This window comes from Miniopterus natalensis, chromosome 10 (assembly GCF_054644295.1).
Source record: "Miniopterus natalensis isolate mMinNat1 chromosome 10, mMinNat1.hap1, whole genome shotgun sequence".
NCBI lineage: Eukaryota > Metazoa > Chordata > Mammalia > Chiroptera > Miniopteridae > Miniopterus > Miniopterus natalensis.
Window position 1 is genome coordinate 42,442,687 of NC_142090.1, and position 24,598 is coordinate 42,467,284.

Genomic DNA, 24,598 nt, shown 5'->3' on the forward strand with positions numbered 1-24,598 from the left:
CATAGATCATGTTATGGTCAAAATTAGTATTTATAAAAATAAATGGCTTGCCTTGGCCAGTTTGGCTCAGTGACTAGAGCGTTGGCCTGTGGACTGAAGGGTTCCGGGTTTGGATTCTGGTCAAGGGCATGTACCTCAGTTGCTGGCTCAATCCCTGGCCCTGGAGAGTGTGCGGGAGGCAGCCAATTGATGTGTCTCTCTCCCATTGATGTTTCTCTCTCCCTCCCTCCCTCCCTCCCTCTCACTCCCCCTTCCACTCTCTGAAAAAGCAATGGAAAAATATCCTTGAGTGAGGATTAAATAAATAAATAATAAATAAATGGCTTAAACAGAAATATAATTGTATCAAAACTTTGTTTTAGGTGGTTTCCAGTCAGAGCTCATTCCCACCAGCAGCTGAACAAACTATAATTTCAGCCCTAAAGGTAAAATAATTTAATTTAATCTTTGACTCTGTAGATCAAAGTGGGTTGTAGAATTATTTGTTTGAATCAGTGGGAGATGTCACATTTTAAAAATAATTCCAAATCCTCTACATATACCAAAAGTAGCATGGTCATAATTATCCTAAAGAAAGAGGATACATGTGTGTTTATATTTTCTAGAATTTAAAAATAGACCCTGTTGATGTCTACAGATTGTGTTCTACTTATGATAATTGTACCATAAGCAAGAGAAGCAAGAATCTTACGAGTATTCATGGTATCTTAAGGCAGTATAGTCAAGCATTATTCTATTAAAGCAGTAGTTTTTCACCAAGTTGATTTTGTCCCCTGTGGACATTTAACAATATCTGAAGGCATTTTGATTGTCACTACTGGGAAAGGGTAGATCTAGTGCCAGGGATGCTGTTAATGCAATCTCTGTGCAATGCATAGGACAGCTCCCACACCAAAGAATTGTAGAGCCCAAGGTGTCAGTAATGCCAAGGTTGAGTAACTAATGTGTGAAACCAGGGTAAATTCCCTTTTTTGTATACTCTAACAAAAATATACCCACTTTCTAACTACTAAGGAAGTTTAATGGAAAATAATGTTGGTCTGAGATTCAGAGTGTTCATCTCATTATGATGAAATATTATTAAAGCTGCCATAATAAAATAATTGTTTTAGTAAGAGTTGTCCAATTTATTGATGATCATAAAAACAGTATAAAATCAGGTCAGTATGACAAACCAAAAGGTCTTAGTGTTTTTGCTCCCAAGCAGGAAATACATGTAGTTTTCTTTTCTGTAGTTCCACATGTTTTCCTTGTGTTCTAGTAGTACCTGTCAAACCTTTTTTGATTACTGCCCAAGATAAGAAATACATTTTACTTTGTCACCCCATACATAATACATAAATGTTTATAAGTATATAAACATATATAATTGCATGCTTATAGAATATACATCTATACACATTTCCATAATTAAAACAAAGGTTTCACAAAACAATACTTTTCCTTATTTTTGTGATGCACTGTTATTTTTTTATATTCATATATTACTTTTTAAAACCTTCTGATAGTGATCCACTAAATTGATGTTTTTACCCCTAATGATCGCAACTCATATTTGAGAAAGTTCAACACCTTGCTGACGGGTCACGAGTATACATGTGTTTCTGTGTCTGAATGGGGCTGCTGACCAGTCATGAGATAACTTGTGTCTGCACTTACATTAATTTAAGTAATTTTAAACATCTTGCTAACTGGTCACAATGGAAAAGTAGCTGGCAGCACGGGTGAGTTCTGGCTCAAAATAGCTGGTCAGCAAATTAAGATAGAGTGCCTACACTTTACCTGATGATAAAAAAGTCTGGACAAATTAAAAATAGAAATCCCCAGAGACTCTAATTCAGTCTGCGGTAGACTCTCTGAATCAGTGTTTTAACATATAACAAAGGTTTTTCATATTAGTCACTTTGGGCTGGGAGCTGAAGTCAGTGCAGGGAAAATTGTCTTCATCTTGGGCTATTGCCTTACTCTGAGGTTTGCCCACCAGAACCGGTATCGCATGTAGCTGGGCACTGTGGAAGCATTGCCAATTTTGCCCTTGAAAAGTGGGTAAGAGAAGATTACCCATCAGTTTGAGGCCATCCTGCAGTGGCCCTACCACTTAGAGACTTAATTGCTTATGTTAACAAAACTCAATGAAACAGTTTGATCTTGCTTTTTAGTTCAGTCTTATCAAAATCATTATGACATATTAAGGAAAAAAATAGCAAAACCCTCTAACTTAAAGAAAATAATATTCATAAAACTGCATTTCATAACATTTTAGGAAACTTATTATATCACTTTGAATTAGGGCTAGAATGTTATGATGCAAAAGCCTGCAGCCCAAGAACCAAAAATCTATATGTTTTTATTATTTGATAAAGAAGACATTAAACATACTTTTTTACTTACTGAAAATATAGGCAAAGATACATAATGGTCTTCTCTACTTTGTTGAGATTTTATCTAAAATTAACTGTTATTTTAGGTTTGAAGTTCAACATCTCATGTTATAAGCATTATCTAGTTTGTCATGAATAGCATAATTACTTTTAATGAGTATACATTTCAAGTCATCTCATTATAACCATCTCAGCTCTAAGTTCTATTTAGACACCTTGGTCCAGAAATTCTGATTCATTTACTACTGTGATTGTCTGGTGCAGATAGTGATTGTATTGCTAAGTTTGTATATGACAGTTTTTCAGTTCTCCCTTATTGTGAAGGTTTGAATATGAGTGAATATTTCAGATTGCTGAGGCTTCAATATTTTTGTAATCTTAGTTATTTTAGGTAAATCTTTTTACAATGTATGACACAATTCCCTGCTTTGTAAAGAGCTTATGAAATATAATTGTCTCCTTTCTCAGTTTCCTCCAATGGTTTTTAATCCTCTACCCATCCTTTAAATGAAGGCATTCCCCAAGATGCTCTCGTCTCTTCCTGTTTTGTATTTTCCCTAAGTGGGAAACTTCATTCAGCTATAAAGTTTTCTGTGTAAACCATCATTTCATCTGCAAATAGAGATAGTTTTATTTCTTGCTTTCTGACCTTTATGCCTGTCTTTTCATGCCTTGTTTTACTGGCTAGGACCTCTAGTGCAGCCTTGATAAAACTGGTAAGAGTGGACTTTGTTGACCTGGGGGAAAGCACTCAGTGTTTTAAGTAGGATGTTAGTTATAGGTTTTTTAGATGGCCTTTGTCAGATTAAGCAAGTTTCCTTCTATTTTTAGTTTCCAGAAACTTTTTTATTATAAATGGTATTTTTTTATCAAATGGCTTTTTCTGAATCTGTTGAAATGATCATATGGTTTTACTCCTTTGTTCTGTTAATAGAATACTTTACTGGAATTTATTTTCAAATATCAAACCAATCTTGGTCATGATGTATTACCCTTTTTATGTATTCGTGGATTGAATTTACCTAATTTTTATTAAAGATGTTTGTATCTATAATCATGAGAGATATTGGTATATAGTTTTCCTTTTTTATAATTCTTTGTTTGGTATTCATATAAAGTTAATACTAGCCTCACTAATTAGATTTAGAAATGTTTCCTTCTCTTCTATTTTCTGGAAGAATTTGTGTAGAATTCGTACTGTTTTCTTCTTTAATGCTTAGTAAGATTTACCAATGAAACCCTCTGGGCCTGTACTTTTCTTTGTAGAAAGTTTATAACTACACATTTAATTTCTTTAATAGATAGTTATTCATATTATCTATTTCTTGAGTGAGCTTTGGTACTTTGTGACTTTCTTGGTATTTGTCTATTCATTTAAGTTATCTAATTAGTCAGAATAATGGGCATGGCATTTTCTTACTGTCCTTTTAATGCCTTCAGGACCAATGGTAATAACCTCTTTTTCATTTTTCATATTGATTTGTGTTCTCTTTCTTTTCTTGATCAGTTTAGCTAGGGGGTTATCAGTTTCATCTTTTCAAAGAACCAACTTTTGGCTTTATTAATTTTCTCTATTGTTTGTATCTCTATTTCATTGATTTCTACTTTTGTCTTTTTTATTTCCTTCTACTTACTTTAGATTTTCTTTGCCTTTTTAAAAAAAAAATTTGAGGCCATATACCACTGAGTTTTAAACCAAAAAATAAATATTTGAAGTTGTAAATTTCCCTTAGGGTATGACAGAAATAAACAGACAAGAAGATTTCAAGAAGGGTTGATTTTCTGCTGTCATATAAAGAAGTGAGTGTCTAACTACACATCCTCCTACAAATAATTATGAAAAAATTACCAAAGACAAAACGAACAAAAAACCTACTGGAGGGCTCTGGAGATGGAAAAAAAGCAGGTAGTTTTAGAGGGGTGTAGAAATCTAGAGCAAGCAACATGTAGAGAATGAGTTTTCCATTTTTTGTTTGTTTGTTTAGAATATTACAGATGTCCCTTTTTCTCCCCACTGACTCATTCCACCCCGTCCCACCCCCATCCCTAGTCCCTCTCCACACCATGTCCTTGTCCTTGGATTGAGCATATATGAATTCTTTGGTTAATCTCTCCCCCTCTACCCACCCTTCTCCATCCCTCTGAGATTCGTCAGTCTGATCCATGCTTCCATGTCATTGAATCTGTTCTGTTCATCAGTTTATTAAGTTCTTTAGATTCCACATACAAGTGAGACCATGTGTTTTTCTTTCTCTGCCTGGCTTATTTGACTTAGCATAATATTCTCCAGGTCCTTCCATACTGTCCCAAAGGGTATGAGATCCTTCTTCTTTACAGCTGCATAGTATTCCATGGTGTAAATGTCCCACAGCGTTTTTATCCACTCATCTACTGATGGGCACTTGGGCTGTTTCCAGATTTTAGCTATTGTAAATTGTGCTGCTAGGAACATAGGGGTGCATATGTTCTTTCTGATTAGTGTTTCAGAATTCTTAGGATATATTCCTAGAAGTAGGATCACTGAGTCAAAAAGCAGCTCCATTTTTAATTTTTTGAGGAACCTCCATCCTGTTTTCCATAGTAGTTACACCAGTCTGCATTCCCACCAGCAGTGTACCAGGGTTCTCATTTTCCCACATCCTCGCCAGCACGTCACTTGTTGATTTGTTGATGGTGGCCATTCTGACAGGTGTGAAGTGATACCTCATTGTGATTTTAATTTGCATCTCTCTGATGATTAGTGAAATTGAGCATTTTCTCATGTGTCTCTGCCATCTGTATGTCCTCTTTGGACAAGTGTCTATTCAGATCCATTGTCCATTTTTTAATTGGATTTTTTGTCTTGCTCTTGCTGAGTAATGTGAGTTCTTTGTACACTTTGGAAATTAGCCCCTTATCAGATACATCCTTGGCAAATATGTTTTCCCAGACCATAGGATTCCTTTGTATTTTGAGGCTGTTTTCTTTTGCTGTGCAGAAGCTTTTTAGTTTGATGTAGTCCTATATGTTTATTTTTTCTTTTGTTTCTGTTACTCTAGGAGATGTATCAGTGAAAATTCCACTACGTGGGATGTCTGTAACTTTATTGCCTATGTTTTCTTCCAGGATTTTTATGGTTTCGTGACTTACATTTAAGTCTTTTAACCATTTTGAGTTTATTTTTGTGTATGGTGAAAGTTGGTGATCTAGTTTCATTTTTTTGCGTGTATCTGTCCAATTATCCCAGCACCGCTCATTGAAGAGCCTGTCTTTACTCCATTGTGTTCTCTTGCCTTCTTTGTGAAATATTAACTGACCATAATGGCATGAGTCTATTTCTAGGGTCTCTGTTCTGTTCCATTGATCTATATGCCTGTTGTTGTACCAATACCAGGCCGTTTTGATTACAGTGGCTTTGTAATACAGTTTGAAGTCTGGTAATGTGATCCCTCCCACTCTGTTCTTTTTTCTCAAGATGGCTGCAGCTATTTGGGGTCTTTTTTGGTTCCATATAAATTTTCGAAATGTTTGTTCTAGGTCTGTGAAATATGCTGTTGGTATTTTAATAGGAATTGCATTGATTTTATAGATTGCTTTGGGTAATGTGGACATTTTAATGATATTCTTCCAATCCATGAGCATGGTATATTCTTCCACTTGTTTATATCTTCCTCTGTTTCTTTTTTCAATGTCACGTAGTTTTCCGAGTACAGGTCTCTTACATCCTTGGTTAAGTTTATTCCTAAGTATCTTATATTTTTAGTTGCAATATTAAATGGTATTTTTTTTTTAGTTTCTCTCTCTGAAAGTTCATTGTTGGTGTGTAAGAATGCCATTGATTTCCACATGTTGATTTTGTATCCAGCTAGCTTGCCAAATTCTTTTATCAAATCTAGTAGTAGTTTGATTGAGTCCTTAGGGTTTTCTATGTACAGTATCATGTGATCTGCAAATAATGACAGTTTTACTTCCTCCTTTCCAATTTGGATACCTTTTATGTTTTCTTCTGTCTGATGGCTGTGACAAGGACTTCTAGTACGATGTTGAATTAAGAGTTGTGAAAGTCGACATCCCTGTATTGTTCCTGTTTTTAAGGGAAATGGTTTTAGTTTTTGACCATTGAGTATGATGTTGGCTGTAGGTTTGTTGTATATGGCCTATTATTATTTTGAAGTATGATCCCACTATTCCCAGTTTGCTGAGAGTTTTTATCAGAAATGGGTGCTGGATTTTGTTGAATGCTTTTTCTGCATCTATTGATATGATCATATGATTTTTTTCCTTCATTTTGTTTATGTGATGTATCACATTTATAGATATGCAGATGTTATACCAGCCTTGCATCCTCGGAATAAATCCCACTTGGTCATGATGTATGATGTTTTTAATGTATTGTTAGATCCGGTTTGCTAGTATTTTACTGAGGATTTTAGCATCTATGTTCATTAGGGATATTGGCCTGTAATTTTCTTTCTTTGTAGTGTCTTTATCTGGTTTTGGGATTAGGATGATGCTAGCCTCATAAAAAGAGTTTGGGAGTTTTTCCTCCTCTTGAAGTTTCTGGAAGTTTGAATAGAATAGGTGTTAATGCTTCTTTGAATGTTTGGTAAAACTCACCTGTGAATCCATCTGGTCCCAGACTTCAGTTTGCTGGGAGTTTTTTGATTACTGCTTCAATTTTATTGTTATCGGCCTATTCAGGTTTTCTGCTTCTTCTTGATTGAGCTTTGGAAGGTTGTATGCTTGTAGGAATTTGTCCATTTCACCCACGTTGTCCAGTTTGTGGGCATATAGTTGCTCATAGTATTTTCTTACAATACTTTGTATTTCTGTTGGGTCAGTTGTTGTATTGCCTCTTTCATTTCTGATTTTATTTATTGGGGTCCTCTCTCTTTGTTTCTTAGTGAATCTGGCTAAAGGTGCATCAATCTTAGTTATCTTTTCAAAGAACCAACTCTTGGTTTCATCAATTTTTTGTATTGTTTTTTAAGTCTCTATGTCATTAATATCTGCTCTACTTTTTATTATTTCCTTCCCTCTACTTCCTGGGGGCTTTTCTTGCTGTTCTTGTTCTAGTTCTTGTAGTTGTTGTGTTAAATGGTTCATTAGAGCTTTTTCTTGTTTCTTGAGATAGGCCTGAAATGCTGTGAATTTTCCTCTCAGGACTGCTTTCACTGTGTCCCATAGATTTTGGGTTGTTCTCTGTTCATTTTCGTTTTATTCCATGAAGTGTTTGATTTCTTCCTTGATCTCATTGGTAACCCATTCATTGTTTAATGGCATGCTATTTAGCTTCCATGTGTTTGAATATTTTTGAGTTTTTTTATAGTGGTTGATTTCTAGTTTCATGGCATTGTGATCCGAGAAGATGCTTGGTATGATTTCAATCTTCTTGAATTTGTAGAGACTTGCCCTGTGCCCTAACATCTGGTCTGTTTTTGAGAATGTTCCATGTGCACTTGAGAAGAATGTATATCCTGCTGCTTTAGGATAAAATGTTCTGTAAATGTCAATTAAACCCATTAGGTCTAGTGAGTCATTTAAGGTCTGTGTTTCCCTGTTGATTTTTTGTCTTGATGATTTGTCCAATGCTGACAATGGGGTGTTGAAGTCCCCCACTATGATTATGTTGCTGTCAATCTCCCCCTCTAAGACCCCAAGAAATTTTTTATATATTTAGGTGCTCCTATATTGGGTGCATAAATGTTTTAAAGGGTTATTTTCTCCTGTTGGATTGATCCCTTTAGTATCATGTAGTGACCATCTTTGTCTCTTGTTATGGTCTTTATTTTGAAGTCTGCTTTGTCAGAAATAAGAATTGCCATTCCAGCTTTTTTTCCTTTCCATTTGCATGGAATATTTTACTCTATCCCTTCACTTTTAGCCTGTGTGAGTCTTTTGCTCTCAGGTGAGTCTCTTGTAGACAACATATATTTGGGTCCTGTTTACTTATCCATTCAGCTACTCTGTGTCTTTTGATTCGACCATTTATTCCGTTTACATTTAAGGTTACTATTGGTAAATACTTATTTAATGCCATTTTTCCCCTTTATGCTGATGTACTTTTCTCTCACTATTTCTTCCTTTTCTGAGAGTAGTCCTTTTAGCATTTCTTGCAGTGCTGGTTTGGTGGCACTGAACTCATTTATCTCCTTTTTGTCTGGACAGCTCTTTATTTCACCTTCAGTTTTAAATGATAGCCTTCCAGGATAAAGCAGCCTTGGTTGCATGTTCTTGGTTTTCATTACTTTGAGAACTTCATGCCACTCCCTTCTGGCCTGAAGAGTTTCTGTTGAAAGATCAGATGGGGATCCCCTTGTAGGTCACTGCTTGTCTCACTCTTGCAGCCCTTAATATTCTCTGTTTGTCTTGACATTTGCCATTTTAATTATGATGTGTCTTAGAGTGGTCTCTTTGAGTCCCTCTTGCTTGGAACCCTCTGTGCTTCCTAAACTTGTACGGCTGTCTCCTTCACCTGCATAGGGAAGTTTTCTGTCATTATTTCCTCCACCAAGTTCTCTATCCCTTGCTTTCCTTCCTCCCCCTCTGGCATTCCTGTAATGCAAATGTTGTTTCGCTTCATGTTATCCCAGAGCTTCCTTAAACTGTCCTCATGCTTTTTGAGTGTGTCTTCTTTTTGCTGCTCTGATTGAGTGATTTTTTCTACCTTGTCTTCTAAGTCACTTATTCTATCCTCTGCTTCATTGAGCCTGCGTTTAATTCCTTCCAGTATATTCTTGATATCAGATACAGCATTCTTTATTGCTGTCTGATTTTTGTTTATGTTATGTATCTCTTTTTTTATGTTTTCACTAAGATCCTTGATCTTATCATCTAGTACCTTGTTTTTCTTATTAATTTCCTTCATCATCTGTATAATCACTACTCTGAACTCTGTTTCTGATAACTTGCTTAACTCCATCTCATCAAAATCTTTTTCTGGCGATGTTTTCTTTTCTTTCATATGGGGTTGTTTGTTTGTCTCCCCATTTTGGTGGCTCTTAGTTTTTGTATCTATATATTAAATATACTTGTTGTCTCCCAGTCTTATGGGGAGGGATTTTGTAGTGTATGTCCAGTGGAGCCCAGAGGTGTGTTTTCCTTATCCTTGAGCTCTTTGCTCTAGGCATGTCCCTTTTATTGGTGTCTCTTTTGTGGGTTCTTTGGGTTCTCCTTTTGTGGTTGGGTCTAGAATATTGTTCACCAGTCCTTGGGAGGAATCTCCTCTCAGGTTGGCTAACTGTGTGTCTCAGCCCCAACCTCGTTGTGTAAGCAGTTGTACGGGTGCTGGCAAGGCAAGACAATACACAACTAAACTTCCAGGAAACAAGGGGTATCTTACAAAATGTCTTCACTTTCCCAATGAAAACAACCCAAGTGAAAATAGAACTAGGAGAGTGAAGGGAGAACACAAATTCTAGAGGGGAAAAAAAAAAATTGTAAAAAAAAAAAAAAGAAAGAAAGTAAAGCTTAGAGAGAGAAAAGTGTATGTTGTTTATAGTGACCAAAATTTAGAGAATAATAATAATAAATGAAACTAAAATGTGAAAAACAGAGAAGCTACTGGGAGATAAAAGAGGCAGAGAAAAGATTCTGAAAGAAGGGCCAGCAAAAAATTAATTGAGAGAATTGGAATAGGATAATAGCTGAAAATGAAAAAATAAAAATACAATGAAGAGAATAAGAGAAACTAAGCATCGAACAAAAAAACAGGAAGACAGGAGAGAAAAACAAAAGAAATAAAGAAAAGAAGAAGAAAAAAGAAAAGGGAAAAAAAAATTATGCTAGTGGATTGAGAGAGGAGAAAGAGAGATAAGGCCTGGGCAGGGAGGGAGTCCAATAAGAGATTTGGGGAAACTATGGAGAAGAGCAATAAACTTGTTTGTTATAATGATAAAGTCCCAGCAATTAAGCAGGAATATCAAGAAAGTCTTGATAGTAGAAGCAAAGATAAAACAAAACAAAGCAAATAAAACAAAACAGAGAAAACAAAAAACAAACTAAGGAAAAGAAAATTCTTTAAAAAATGAAAAAAAAAAAAGTTAAAATTTTTTGTTTAATTATAAAATTTAAAAAGAAGAAAATTTTTTTTCCCTTTCTCTTCTTCCTAAGAGAAAATGAAATGAAAAAGAGAGTCAATCAGGTGAGTTTCTTCTGGGCAGCTTATGGTTTCTGCGGGTCACTGTTGTGTACGCTGATTTCCATTCTCCTGGGAGGTACTTGTGTATCAGCCAATGTGAAGAGCTGTCTAGGTTTGGCTCTAGTGTCCTTAGGTAGATGGTTCGTCTGAGATTCTCTCTGGACCACCTTTTCTTGTCAGCTATTTTGCAACCTTGTAGTTGTCTGGTCTTACTCCAGAGTCTTCTGTAGAGCCTTTAGGGTGCACTATGGCTAGTGTAGTTCAGGGTATTACTCCCCTTACTTAGAGGTTTTGCTGTCAAGCACTGAACTATGAGGGAGTTAGTCGCTGCTCCACAGCCAGCTCCTCCTTCTCTACCCTATCAGATTCTAGCTCCCCATGCACTGGCCTGCTGCAGTTTCCACCTGATTTCAGCCTGTTGCCTTTTCTGTATGGGCCATTTCAACAGCCTTGGCTCAGTGGGTTTTATTAAAAAACATTTCGGTGAGCCCTTTGCCTCCCAGCCCCAAGCAGGGGTTTTCATCTTTTCTCCAGTTCCCAAACAATAGCCCTTTCGTGGCTTATTCTTGTAATGTCCTCCTGTGAGCTGTTCTCCCTTCCCTGTCAGGACTGTGCCTTGCAGGGGTACCTGGGGCCTCAGTAAGCTGGTCTAGCCCCTTTCCGGTTGGGGCTGGTACTCCCAGGCTGCCAGAGAGGCAGGTGCGCTCCTCCTCTCCCTTCCCAGATCTGGTTGGTCGCACCAGGCACGCCCCTCAGTCTACTGTGCAGACCCCAATCCCAGCTTTCCCTGGTGTGTCCTACCAGTGCATGCCGGGAAGATGGGAGCCAATTCAGCGATCCAAAACTCAAAAATGCACAAAGTAGCACACAAGCAGAGAGTCCCCCCTGCAAGGTCCCTCCACCTGCGTGCCAAGGCACCCAGCTGGAGGGGACCCAAAGTTAGCTCCACACAGCTCCCGTGCCCCTCTGATCTCAGTAAAGCTGGGGCGGTTCCCTCAGGACTGGTCAGAAATTCCAGACTCTCCACCAGGAGGGAGCTCAGGGTGTGAGGGCTCTCCTGCCCTTTTTCTTGCCACACAGATTAAATGCTTTCTAGGGCTCAACACAACGCCTTACAAGAAGACAGGGTCCCTGTGTGTGGCTGCTTAGTGCAGACCTCTGGTCCCTTTCTACTTGGGTACTGCACACTTTGGGACAGCCTTTCCGATGGTCAGCACCCTGAGCATTAGATGCCAGTCACAGCCACCATTAGAAGCTTTGTTTCACTAGTATTGCCCCTTCCCCTCCTTGTGGGCACACAGCTCTCCTGGGTCCCTCTGCCCTCTTCAGGGGGCACTTCTTCCCATCTCTGCTCTGGGTATAAGATCCCCGCTTTTGGAAGCTGGTCCGCACTCCTAAGGGGAGGGAACTTTGCAGCCTCCAAGCCTCTGAGCTCGGAGCCCAGCAAGGTTTTAGGGCATCTTCCCCTTTCTACACTGCCCCTCTTACCGGACTCTGTGATATTTCTTCAATGCTCCCTCCTCGCAATATGTCCACTCAAGTATGTTTATCTGGTTTTTCCAAGCTGGTTATGTAATATTTTAGGAGTAAATCAAGTCCGTGGCTGGGAGCAGGGGTGCTCTGCTTCTTCTCACAATGCCGCCATCTTCCCTCCTCTTAGTTTTCCATTTTTTGTGTGTGTAACTTTGCTCTAAGAGTGACTACAGCAGTGGCAGAGGCAAGCCTGGGTGGCTAAAACTCAGGGGGGAAAAAACAAAAAAACAGACTTTCAAGTCAAAGGCACATTGGGAAAGAGCCCTGGTTCAACCAAGGCTGCTGGAAAGTGAGAGGCAAACCTCAGAAAGGGGAGAGCCAGAGAAGAATGCCTAATTCTCTGTTCCAATTCAGCACTGGTCTTCATTTGTCTCATCAACCATGGGTGTACAAAGCAAACTAAAACTGGTTTTTGCAAGTAAGGCTTAAGGAACTGAACTGGGATCTAAGACATGGCCAACTGCAGGTATCAGTGTACAGATTGAGTCTAATCAAGCTAATTAATTGCTAAAGAAACATCAACACTCTTAGGAGGAATATCAAAGCATACTGAGTCTACACAATCTAACATGCACAGTATACAGGATATATTAAAAATGATTATATATATACAAAAAGCTAGAAAATGTTATTCTCAAGGGAAAAGACAACATCTGTCAACCTTGAAGTGACCCAAACGCTACAATTATCAGGCAAGAATTTCAGTGAGGTAAAGAAAAAATGCTAATAATAAATAAAATAATAGGAAATCTCATTAAAAAATTTTTTTAATGTGGAAAAAACACACAAATGAGCCCTGGCCAGTGTGGCTCAGTTAGGTGAGTGCTGTGCCATACACTGAGAGATCCCTGATTCAGTTTCCTATCAGGACCCGGCTTACGGGCTCCTTCCCCAGTAGGGGGTATGCAGGAGGCAGCTGATCAATGTTTCTCTATCATTGATGTTTCTCTCTCTCCCTCTCCCTTCTTCTCTCTCTAAAATCAATAAAAACATTTTAAAAAACAGCAACAATGAAAATTTGGTTCTCTTTTCAAAGTATCTTCGTCCTATCTCCTCATGTCTATTTCTGTTGCCTGTGGTTTGGTTCTGGTGCTCACCATTTTGCATCTATACTATTACTGTGTCCTCCTGCCGTTAGTCTGATTTATGCAATCTACTATCCAACATTATTTTTCCCGAATTCAAACCTTTGACCACATTTTTGCATTGCTTAAAACCCATCATTGATTTCCCAGTCCTTCAGGATAAACTCCCAACTTTTTAGCAGCCTACACAGAGTACATCTGCTGCCTGGCTCTCTTCCACATAGGCAGGCAGCTCACATTATCTATACTGAATGCTTGCAGTTCCCCAAATCATCAGCTTCCCCAGGCCCCTCTGCCTTTAATATAAGCCCTCCTGCCCGGCCGGGCATGGCTCAGCGGTTAAGCGTCGACCTAGGATCCAGGCGATCAGGGTTCGATTCCCGGTCAGGGCACATGCCCAGGTTGCGGGCTGCATCCAGTCAATGACTCTCTCATCATTGATGTTTCTAGCTCTCTCTCTCTCCTTTCCTCTCTCTGAAATCAATAAAGATATATTAAATATATATATATATATATATATATATATATATATATATATATATATATATATATATAAGCCCTCCTAGCCCCACTGTATGTCAAGTGGTTCCTAGCTATTTGTCTTTTGAAATTCAGTTCAAGCAACACCTTTTGGTTTTCAGTCCTCTCAGTATAAGTTGAAGGTCTCTCTCATGATCCCATAGCACTCTGTAGAGCACTGATATCACTATAACTTGTTTTCTCTTGTGACTAGATTGCAAGTTCCTCAAAGGGCTAGAGATGACATTTAGAAATTTATCAAATAAGGGTCATTGATTGAAATTTGTATGAACCAAAGCCATCCATCTTCATTCTGTGTATAATCATAATTGAAACATATATAATGTACTTAAATTTTAGATTTTAAGTGTTTACTGAAGCCCAGTCAATATTTTCACACACAAAAACCCATAACTAAAGTCTGTAGTCTTACATAACCTAACCAGTGATTATATCTCATTGTAGAACAGTTTTTCAATCTTAGCACTATTGACACTTTAGTTCTTTGTTGTGGGGGATTGTCCTGTAGGATGTTTATCATTATATCCATCCTCTACCCTTTAAATGCTAGTAACAAAACTTTGGCTCCTCCCAGTTGTAACAATCAAACAGTGTCTCCAAACATTTTCAGATGAGGGAGCAAAATTCCCTCAGTTGAGAATCACTGCTATAAAATTCTAAATAGAAACCCAATTCATGAAATGCCTAACTGTTCTGCCCTTTAAGAATCACCAGTATATTTATTATATTCACTCTGATTACCAGCATATGGTGTTGTTCCGGTTTTGAAGAATCAGATTTGGTCTTGCCTCACTCTTTTCAGGAATTAGAACACAACTAAAAGGTGTGTTCAATTGATCTTTACTTCATAGTGGCACTACTCCTCTCCTTTTCTAAAATGAGAGGAGTGGGGGAGTTGAGATTTTCCAGTGCCATGTTCTACAAATATTAAGCTTTAAAAATCATTTCTGATAGCAGTTAGAGAGAGGAGCAGACTTCTGTTGAGTAATAATTAAACTGTATGTAGTTTGGATTTTATATAATATGAAAACATTTAGTCAAAACGCTTCTCACTTGTCAGATTTCTTTGTGTTAGTTTTCTTAACTTTTGTATTTCTGTCCTTTTTTCTTTTCAGACAATCTATGTTCTTATGGGAAATGCTGTGCAACCCTTACTGACTTCAGTGGGAGATGCTATAGAGGCCATAATCATCACCATGCATCAAGAAGATTTTTCTGGGTAATCACTTTAAACCAAAATTTTCACTAGCCTTTATTGCATTTGTTTTCCATTCCCTCATCCACTACCACTCCCTAAAGTCTCCTAATATCTAGGTTTGTTCCCCTTGTGACAGGGTTCCAACCTTATTCTACTCTATTGACTGTGAGGACCATTAGCAGATGAAATTTTTTCAATTCTTATTTTCATCATTTCTCTCCTATCATTGAAAAAGAATCATTAATCAATAATGATTAATTATTAAGGACTCAGCTTGGCACTTCAGCACTTTTGGTAGTATGTGCCTTCTTCCCTTTCCAGTTTTATCTTTTTCTTTACTTCTCACAAACACCGTGTACTTGAGTTCTGGCACAGGAATGGTATTCCTTGTGTAAAATCCAAATCCTTCTCTGGCTTTGAGGTCAGGCTCCTCCCAACCCCTCCCAGAGGGATTTTCCTTTCTCAGATTTTTGTGGCAATCTAATCTGGTCATATCACACCTAACCCATAAACATTTTGGTATTATTCCATAGCTATTTCATATGTGTATTGCTTATCCATATCATATGATCTTGAGAATAAGAATCAGATTTCCAAGATTAAAGATGGCAGTGGACTGAGTGGAAGCTGCACTGACACTCTCTCAGAACCAAACTGGAATTACAACTAAAATATAGAAACACCATCGTGAATAATCAAATACAAATGAAGACAAGCTGGAGAGCACCCTCATAACCAAGGACCTAAATCGGAGACCGTATAGAGACCGGTAGAAAGTGTGGAGGCGCGAGAGGGCTGACTGGACTCCCACAGGCAGCAGCTGAAGATCTGGAGGGATATCTCAGCTGTGGGGGGTTTCCACTGAAGACTCTGGGATCTAAACCCCAGGCTGGGTTTCCCAGTCAAGAGCACCAAAATTGAGAAAGGTGCCGATATTACATCTGGCTGTGAAAAACAGCCAGATTTCTGTCTGCCAGGGAGAGATGGCTGGAACTTCAGGCACCGTCTTAAAGAGCCAACACACAGAGTTTTGGGTGCAGCCACTCACCTTGGGCTTCAGCAGAGGGAGGGCAGAGTGGACAGGAGCTGTGTGAGGAGAATCTAGGGTTGTGGGCTCTGGAGATAGAGATCAGAAGGCACCCATCTGGATTCCCATACCAAGTCATTCCCCCATACTGCAGAGGACATCTTTCTCAGGTAGACATTTTGCTGCTTTTGCATGGGGGTGGGGGGGGACAGTTGCCCCACCCTGCTGGAAAATCTGTCGCCCTACCAGAGGAGTTTCTATAGCCTGAGGCTAATTAAGAGAATCCGATTAATCAGCCTGCAGTCAGAGGTAGACCTCAGAGTGCTTTGAGTCTTTGCCTGATCTACTTCTGGACCCAGGCCTTGGAAAAGCAGACTTTGATGTGCATCTTGGTCCTGTCCAGCAGCACCCAGCCACAGCAGAGGAGTCCTCAAGCTGAGGGTTGTTGATAGCTCCAAACAGGGTACTCAGGGACAGTGACAAACTGTGTCTGACATCTGCCTGCACCAGAGACCCTCCAAAAAGACTGAGAGACCTAGCAGATCTACCTAATACATAGAAACAAAGCCAAACAGGCAGCCAAAATGGGGAAACAAGCCCCAAATGAAAGAACAAGAGAAGTCTCCAGAAAAAGAGCTATATGAAATGGAGATAAGTAATCTAACAAATGTAGAGTTCAGAATACTGATTGTAAGGATGCTCAACAGCATGAGAAAAGATAATGGGAACTATGAAGGAAATTAAGAATGCCATAGCAGAAATAAAGAATACATTGGAAGGAATAAACAGCAGATTAGAGGAAGATGAGGATCGGATCAGCAAATTAGAAGACAGGGTAGAAAAAAATCAATCAGAGAACGAAAAAGAAAAAACAAAAAACAGGAGGAAACTGTAAGGGAGCTGTGGAACAACATGAAATATAACAGTATTCACATTATAGGAATGCCAGAAGGGGAAGAGAATAAGCAGGGGTGTAGAGAGTTTGTTTGAAGAAATAATGGCAGAAAACTTCCCTAACCTGGTCAAGGAAAACGTCACACAAGTTAGGAGGCACAGAGAGTCCCAAGCAAGAAGAATCCAAAGAGGCCCACGCCCAGACACATAATTAAAATGCCAAGAATTCAAGACAAAGAGAGAATCTTAAAGGCAGCTAGAGAAAAGCAATCTTACCTACAAAGGAGCTCTCATACTGCTCCCATGTCAGCTGACTTCTCATCAGAAACACTACAGGCCAAGAGGGAATGGTATGAAGTATTCAAGGTAATGCAAAACAGCAATCTGAAATTAAGACTATTCTATCCAGCAAGACTATTATTCAAGATAGATGGTGAAATAAAGAGCTTCCCAGATTAAAAAAAGGCAAAGGAATTTTTCACCACCAAACCAGCATTGCAAGAAATGTTAAAGGGACTGCTGTAATTAGAAGTGGAAGTAGAGAGAGAAACATAGGCATAAAGAATTAAAATGGCAATAGATAAGTACCTATCAATAATAACCTTTAATGTAAATGGGTTAAATGCTCCAATAAAAAGATATAGGGTGCCTGAATGGATAAGAAAACATGACCCAAATATATGCTGTCTACAAGAGACCCACCTCAGAACAAAAGACTCACACAGGATGAGAGTGAAGGGATGGAAAAAATTTTTCCATACAAATGGAAATTTTAAAAAATCTGGGGTATCAATACTCATATCTGACAAAATAGACTTCACAGTGAAGACTATAATGAGAGACAAGAAAAGTCACTACATAATACTAAAAGAATGGATCTAACGAGAGGATATAACCCTGATAAACATATATGCACCCAATATAGAAGAACCTAAACTTATAAAAAAACTTATAGAGGACTTTAAGGGTGTGATCAACAGCAGTACAGTCATAGTAGGAGACTTTAACACCCCACTGATTTCACTGGGTAGGTCTTCCAGACAAAAAATCAACAAGGAAACTGACCCTAAAATGATTATGATAAGTAAAATTAGGCAGTCAAAGAAAGACAAGTACCACATGATCTCACTCATGTGGAATGTAATAAACAAAATAAACTGATAAACAAAATAGATCCAGAGACATAGACTGAAGAATCTCAGAGGGAAGGTAGGGATGGGGGAGTGGGTGGGGAGAGATTAATCAAAGAACTTATATGTTTATAAGCATAACCCATGGACATAGACATCACTATGGGGAAGGTCTGGGGGTGGGGTGGATGCGGAGTAGAGGAGGCCAGTGGGGATATTGGGGGCCATCTGTAATACTTTCAACAATAAAGATAAGTTAAAAAAAAAAAGGATCAAGTTTTCTAAACCAGTGTTTACTGCACTCTTTTTAAGAAGAGTAAAATGGTTTTGACTCAGTAGATTAGAAAACCTTTTATGGAGAATTTGGAATAGTTATTGTCTATGTAAGAAATGTCCAAACCTATAGAGAATTTTTATAAAAATTTATTTGAGCCAAACAGAGGATATACCTGGAAGCAAGATCTCAACAGATAGATAAATGCTCCCAAGAATAACAGTTTACAGTTTCTTTTATGGTTTGAAATTAAGGAGGGAACACAAAGAAGATTACATGAAGGTGGAAGTAAGCAACATGGGGATGGGATTACGGGGTAGTTAATATTATATGCTCTCTTGAGGGGTCTGAAAGGAAGCATTTCAAAGATGTGTTAACCTAGATATACAGAAACAGGCAGGGTTTGCTTAAAGCAAAGGTAAACCGCTAACTAAAGTTATAAACTGGCAGGGCATGACTAACCACCATAATCTGCCCAATCAGGAATTTATGATCATTTCACCCTGTGATACTATGGAAAGTAGTCTATACTACTTCTTTCCATAGGACCCCTTTTCTCATCCACATAATTTACACATCCTTAGGGTGATTTAAAAAAAAAAACCCAAAACAACAAAACAGAATTTAACCACTCTAGAGTTAAACATTTAAATATTCAAATCATTTATCATTTCATTTACAAAGTATTTTTTGAAGGGTGAAAGGTCAGTCTCTACTTTTACTGACAGGAAGCACAGAAGGGTGAAGTGGATTCTACACAAAAGTACTATAATATTTGGATAAAGGAATATAAAATTGCTGATACTACTATTTGGGAGGAAATGAACTTTGTTTAAAATTGATCTGAAAGGTTCCAGTTAGACCAATCATCAGTGCCTATGAAAAGTAAGCAAAAATGAGAAGGTTTTAAAGACTTGTTTTATAAGATTGGTCAGATACTTACTTCAATAATTATATTGGTGAGTCAAACTAGTGCCTAAGATAACGCATTGGACATTGAAAGTTGGTTTCCCAAGTAGGTATTCTCTTACTAGTTTGCCTAAGTACTAGTGAGCCAGATTGGTTCTTCTTTTTTTTTTTAATTTTATTGTTGAAAGTGTTATAGGTGTCCCATTTTTTCCCCCATTGACCCCCTCCACCTTGCTCCCACCCCCTCCCCAAGCCTTCACTCCATTATTGTCTGTGTCCATGAGTTATGCATATATGCATATAACTTCTTTGGTTAATCTCTTCCCACCCTCCACCCCCCTTTCCTCTTCCCTCTGAAATATGACCGTCTGTTGCATGCGTCAATGTCTCTGGATCTATTTAGTTTGCCGGATTCTTTTGTTCATTAGCTTCTTAAAGAAGACCCTTCAACATTTCATGTAGTAATGGTCTGCTGGTGATGAACTCCTTTAGGTTTTTCCTATTTGTGAAGCTCTTTATCTGACCTTCAGTTCTAAATGATAGCTTTGCTCAGTAGAGCAATCTTGGTTGTAGGTTCTTGTTTTTCATCACTGAAAATTTCTTGCCACTCCCTTCTGGCCTGCAAAGTTTCTGTTGAGAAATCAGCTGACAGTAGTATGGGTGTTCCCTTGTAGGTAACTAATTGCTTTTCTCTTGCTGCTTTTAAGATCCTCTCTTTGTCTTTAACCTTCGGCATTTTAATTATGATGTGTCTTGCTGTGGGCCTCTTTGAGTTCCTCTTGTTTGGAACTCTCTGTGCTTCCTGGACTTGTAAGTCTGTTTCTTTTCTCAGGTAGGGGAAGTTTTCTGTAATTATTTTTCAAATAGGTTTTCAATTTCTTGCTCTCATTCTTCTCCTTCTGGCATCCCAATAATATGAATGTTGGGCCTCTTGAAGTTGTCCCAGAGGCTCCTTATACTATTATCATATTTCTGGATTCTTTTTTCTTTTTGCTGTTCTGGTTGGGTGTTTTTTGTTTCCTCATGTTCCAAATTGCTGATTTGATTCTCAGCATCCTCTACTCTACTGTTGATTCCCTGTAAATTATTCTTCATTTCTGTTCATTTAGCCTTCATTTCTGATAGGTATTTTATTATGTCATCAGTGGTCTCACTTGTTTTCGTAATAGTCTTACTAATATCCTTGAGCATCCTTATAACCAAAATTCTGAACTCTGTATCTGTTAGCTTGCTTGGTTCTATTTCATTTAGTTCGTTTCCTGGAGATTTCTTCTGTTCTTTCCTTTGTGACATGTTTCCTTTCTCTGCACTTTGGCTGCTCCCAGGTGTTTGTTTTTATGTATTAGGTAGAGCTGCTATGTCTCCTGGAATTTGTAGAGTGGCTTTGTGTAGTAGGTGTCCTATAGGGTCCAGTGGCTCAGCCTCCTCAGCCACCTGAGCTGGGCCTTCTAGGTGCTCCCCTGTGTGTGCTGTGTGCACTGTCCTGTTGTAGTTGAGTCTTGGTTGCTATTGGCGGCACTGGGAGGAATTGACCCCCCAGGCCAGTCGGCTTTGAGGACCAGCTGCAACTATAGCCAAAGAGCTGCTGTGCTGCAGACACCCCTATGGAGCAGGATTTACTTCAGTGGGGCTTTGGTGTTCACCAAGTGCGCCCCTTGAGTGTGTCACTTGTGGATGTGGTAGGGTTGTAATCCAGCATGGTCGAGTTTGACCACCAGGTGCACTGTCTCTGGGTCCTCCCGGGAGGTGCAAAGTCAGCCTCTGCCAGTGACTTCCCCAGGGCCACCCAGCATGAGCTACACAGCAAACCATAGTTGGCTGGTACTTGTGCTGGACTTGGCATTGTCCAGGAGAGGCCAAGCTATGAACCAATGCAGGCTGCTGCTAGTGCCAGGCCTGGGGCCACTTATCAGAGATTTTAGGAAAGTCCTAAGCAAAAGGCTTGAGAGGCCACTTGCATAGAAAAGCCACTGGAAATGACTTGGATGAGCATGCACGTAGTGAAGGGAGGGTTCTCCTGGAATGACCAGAGCAGGGTGAAAGGCATGAGTCAGGTAATGGAGATTCAAATATGGCGCCTGCCTGCTGGCTCTGTGGTGTGAGGGCTCGCCAAAGGAGCAATGGCCTCTGTCAGCTCTTCTGTCTAGGAGAAAGCTGCCCCTCCAGCTCTTGCCCCAATTTCAGGCAAGTTAGTTCCTCCCTAAATGTCCCAGGTACCTTTCAAGCTTCTGCCTGGCACTGTGGCTCAGAGAGAGCGCGTCTGAGTCCATGCACTGGCCCTTTAAGAGGAAAGCCTGGGACTCCTGCAACCTCCGTGTTTCGCAGCAACAGTCCCCACTGTTTTTCACAGCCCAAAGTTGAGGGACTTATCTTCCCAGCCTTGGAGCCCTGGGCTGGGAGCCCGATGTGGGGCTGGGACCCCTCACTCCTCCAGGAAACCTCCACCACTGAGATATCCCTCCCGGGTTTCAACCCAGGCACCCGGTGTGGGCCCGCAGCCAAGTCTCCGGGATTCAGCCCCAATCCTCCTGCGTCTCCGCCCCTCCTACTGGTCTTAATGCTTCTTCAGTTCCCTGGTTGTAGGACTTCTGTTCAGCTAGATTTCAGGAGATTCTGAGTGATGGTTGTTCTGTATTTTAGTTGTAATTTTGATGTGGTTGTGGGAGGCGGCGGGTACAGCTGTTACCTATGGCGCCATCTTGTTTCTCTTCTTGAGCCAGATTGGTTCTTTAACTTCAGGGTTACCATGAGTTTGAAGCATTATTTTAAGGTGTATAACATCCATATTTTTCCCCCCAAATGGCCTTTGGTGGTTCTATTTGATCTCATTCATATATGGCAGACATTTGAGATTCTACTGAAAGTCATTTTCCATACATGGAAGTATAGGACTGTGGATCACTGTTGCTTTATAGTTATTTAAAGTATTGTTCCTATAGTAAAGCTATAATTTTCCCACTTTCTAGGATATTGTTTTTAGTAATTCTGATATGTCGTGTTATATATGTATGGCTTACATGAAATATAAGGTAAAGTTGGATTAAACTATTCCAGAAGTAGGCATCACTTTTTTTTTCCTTTTTTAAATTCTCACCTGAGGATATTTTAAGAGAGAGAGAGAGAACAGAGAGAAACAGAGAAACATCAGTGTGAGACACATCAATTGATTGACTCCCTGAGTTCTATTCCATTGTATACATGTACCACTACCTTTTTATCCACTTGTTTATTGATGGGCACTTGGGTTGCTTCTATATCTTGGCTATGGTAAATAATGCTACAGTGAACATAGCAGTGAATATGTTTTGGGTTTCTTTAGATATATATCCAGAAGTGGAATTGCTGGTCATTAGGCAGTTACATTTTTTATTTTTTGAGGGATCTCTATACTGTTTTCTGTAGTAGCTGCAACAATTTGCATTCCCATCAACAGTGCACAAGGGTTCCCTTTTCTCAACATCCTCACCAATACTAGTTTGTTGATTTATTGATGATAGCCATTCTGAGAGGTGTGAGATGATATTTCATTGTGGTTTTAATGTGCATTTCTCTGATAATTAGTGATCTTGAGCATCTTTTCATATGTCTGTTGACCATCTGCATGTCCTCTATGGAAAAATTTTTATTCAGGTCCTCTGTTCATTTTTTAATTGGATTGTTTGTGTTTTTTGTTGTTAAGTTGTATAAGTTCTTTATAAATTTTGGATAGTAACCTCTTATTTGATACATCATTGGCAAATATCTTCTTCCATTCAGTAGGTTATCTTTTTGGTTTTTTGATGGTTTTCTTTTGTGCAAACACTTTTTAGTTTAATGTAGTCCCATTTGTTTATTTTTTCTGACATTGCTAAGAGAAATATCAGAGATTTTACTGCCTTTGTTTTCTCCTAATAGTTTTATTATTTAAGTCTTTAAGTCTTACATTTAAGTCTTTAATCCATTTTGAGTTTATTTTTATATATGGTGTTAGCAGGTGGTCTCATTTTTGGTTTTGGGGTGTTTTTTTTTGCATGTATCTGTCCAATTTTCTCAACACCATTTATTGGATAGACTTTCCTCCTACATTGTATGTTCTTGCCTCCTTTGTCCTATATTAATACACCATATAGGCTTGGGTTTATTTCTGGACTCTCCATTCTATTCCATTTATCCGTGTGTCTGTTTTTATGGATAGTACCATGCTGTGTTTATTATGATGGTCTTGTAGTATAGTTTCATATCAGGTAGGGTGATACCTCCAACTTTGTTCTTTCTCAAGATTGCTGTGGCTATTGAGGGTCTTTTGTGGTTCCATATAAATATTTGGATTATTTGTTCTCATTCTGTGAAACATAGGTTGTTTTGGGTAGTATGAACATTTTAAGGTGTTAATTCATCTTATCCATGAGCACAGTATAAGTATATGCTTTTATTTATTTGTGTCATCTTCAATTTCTTTCTCTGATGTCTTAAAATTTCCTAAATACAGGTCTTTTTCCTCATTGATTAAATTTATTCCTAGGTTTGGGTTTTTTTGATGCAGTTTTTAATGGGGTTATTTCTTAGTTTCCCTTTCTGGTAGTTCATTGTGAGTGTATAAAAATGCAACTGATCTGGTTATTTACGTTTTATCCTGCTACTTTTCTGAATTCGTTTATCAATTCTAGTAGTTTTTTGGTGGAATCTTTAGGGTACTCTATGTAGAGTATCATGTGACGTGCAAATAATGACACTTTTACTTCTTTCTTTACAATTTGGATGCCTTTTATTTCTTCTTGTCAGATTGCTGTGGTTAGGAATTCTAGTACTATGTTGAAACAAGAGTGGTGAAAGTAGACATCTCTGTCGTGTTCCTGATCTTAAGGAAAATGCTTTTAGTTTTTCCCAGTTGTATATGATGTTAGCTGTGGGTTTGTCATATGTGGCCTTTACTATGTTGAGATATGTTTCCTCTAGCCCCACTTTGCTGAGAGTTTTTATAAAAAATGGATTGTGTAGCCCGGCAGGCGTGGCTCAGCAGTTGAGCATCAACCTAGGGTCCAGGAGATTGAGGTTCGATTCCCGGTCAGGGCACATGCCTGGGTTGCAGGCTCTATCCCCAGTTGGGGGCCTGCAGGAGGCAACCGATCAATGATAACTCTCATCATTGATGTTTCTCTCTCTCTCTCTCTCTCTTTCCATCTCCATCTCCATCTCCATCTCCATCTCTATCTCTATCTGTATCTCTATCTCTATCTATCTCTATCTCTATCTCTTCTCCCCTCCCCCTCTCCCTTCCTCTCTCTGAAATCAATAAAAATATATATTTTTTAAAAAGGTACTGTGTCAAATGCTTTTTCTGCATCTATTCATATGATCATATAACTTTTATCCTCATTTTGTTTAATATGGTGTATCACATTGTTGATTCGTGGATATTGTACCAGCCTTGCATCCCAGAAATAAATCCCTTTGACTATGGCATGTGATCTTTTTAATGTATTGCTGAATTCAGTTTGCTTATATTTTGTTGAGAATTTTTGCATTTAT

The 24,598-nt window shown here is 38.7% G+C and overlaps 1 protein-coding gene across 1 annotated transcript in view; it reads left to right on the forward strand.

Moving 5' to 3' along the window:
• COG5 (component of oligomeric golgi complex 5) overlaps positions 1–24,598 on the forward strand; it is a 324,959-nt gene that overhangs the window by 268,457 nt on the left and 31,904 nt on the right. Inside the window, exons 16-17 of the mRNA XM_087821091.1 lie at positions 363–425; positions 14,774–14,877. Coding sequence (XP_087677217.1) covers positions 363–425; positions 14,774–14,877 — 167 coding nt within the window. The remainder of the gene's footprint in view (positions 1–362; positions 426–14,773; positions 14,878–24,598) is intronic.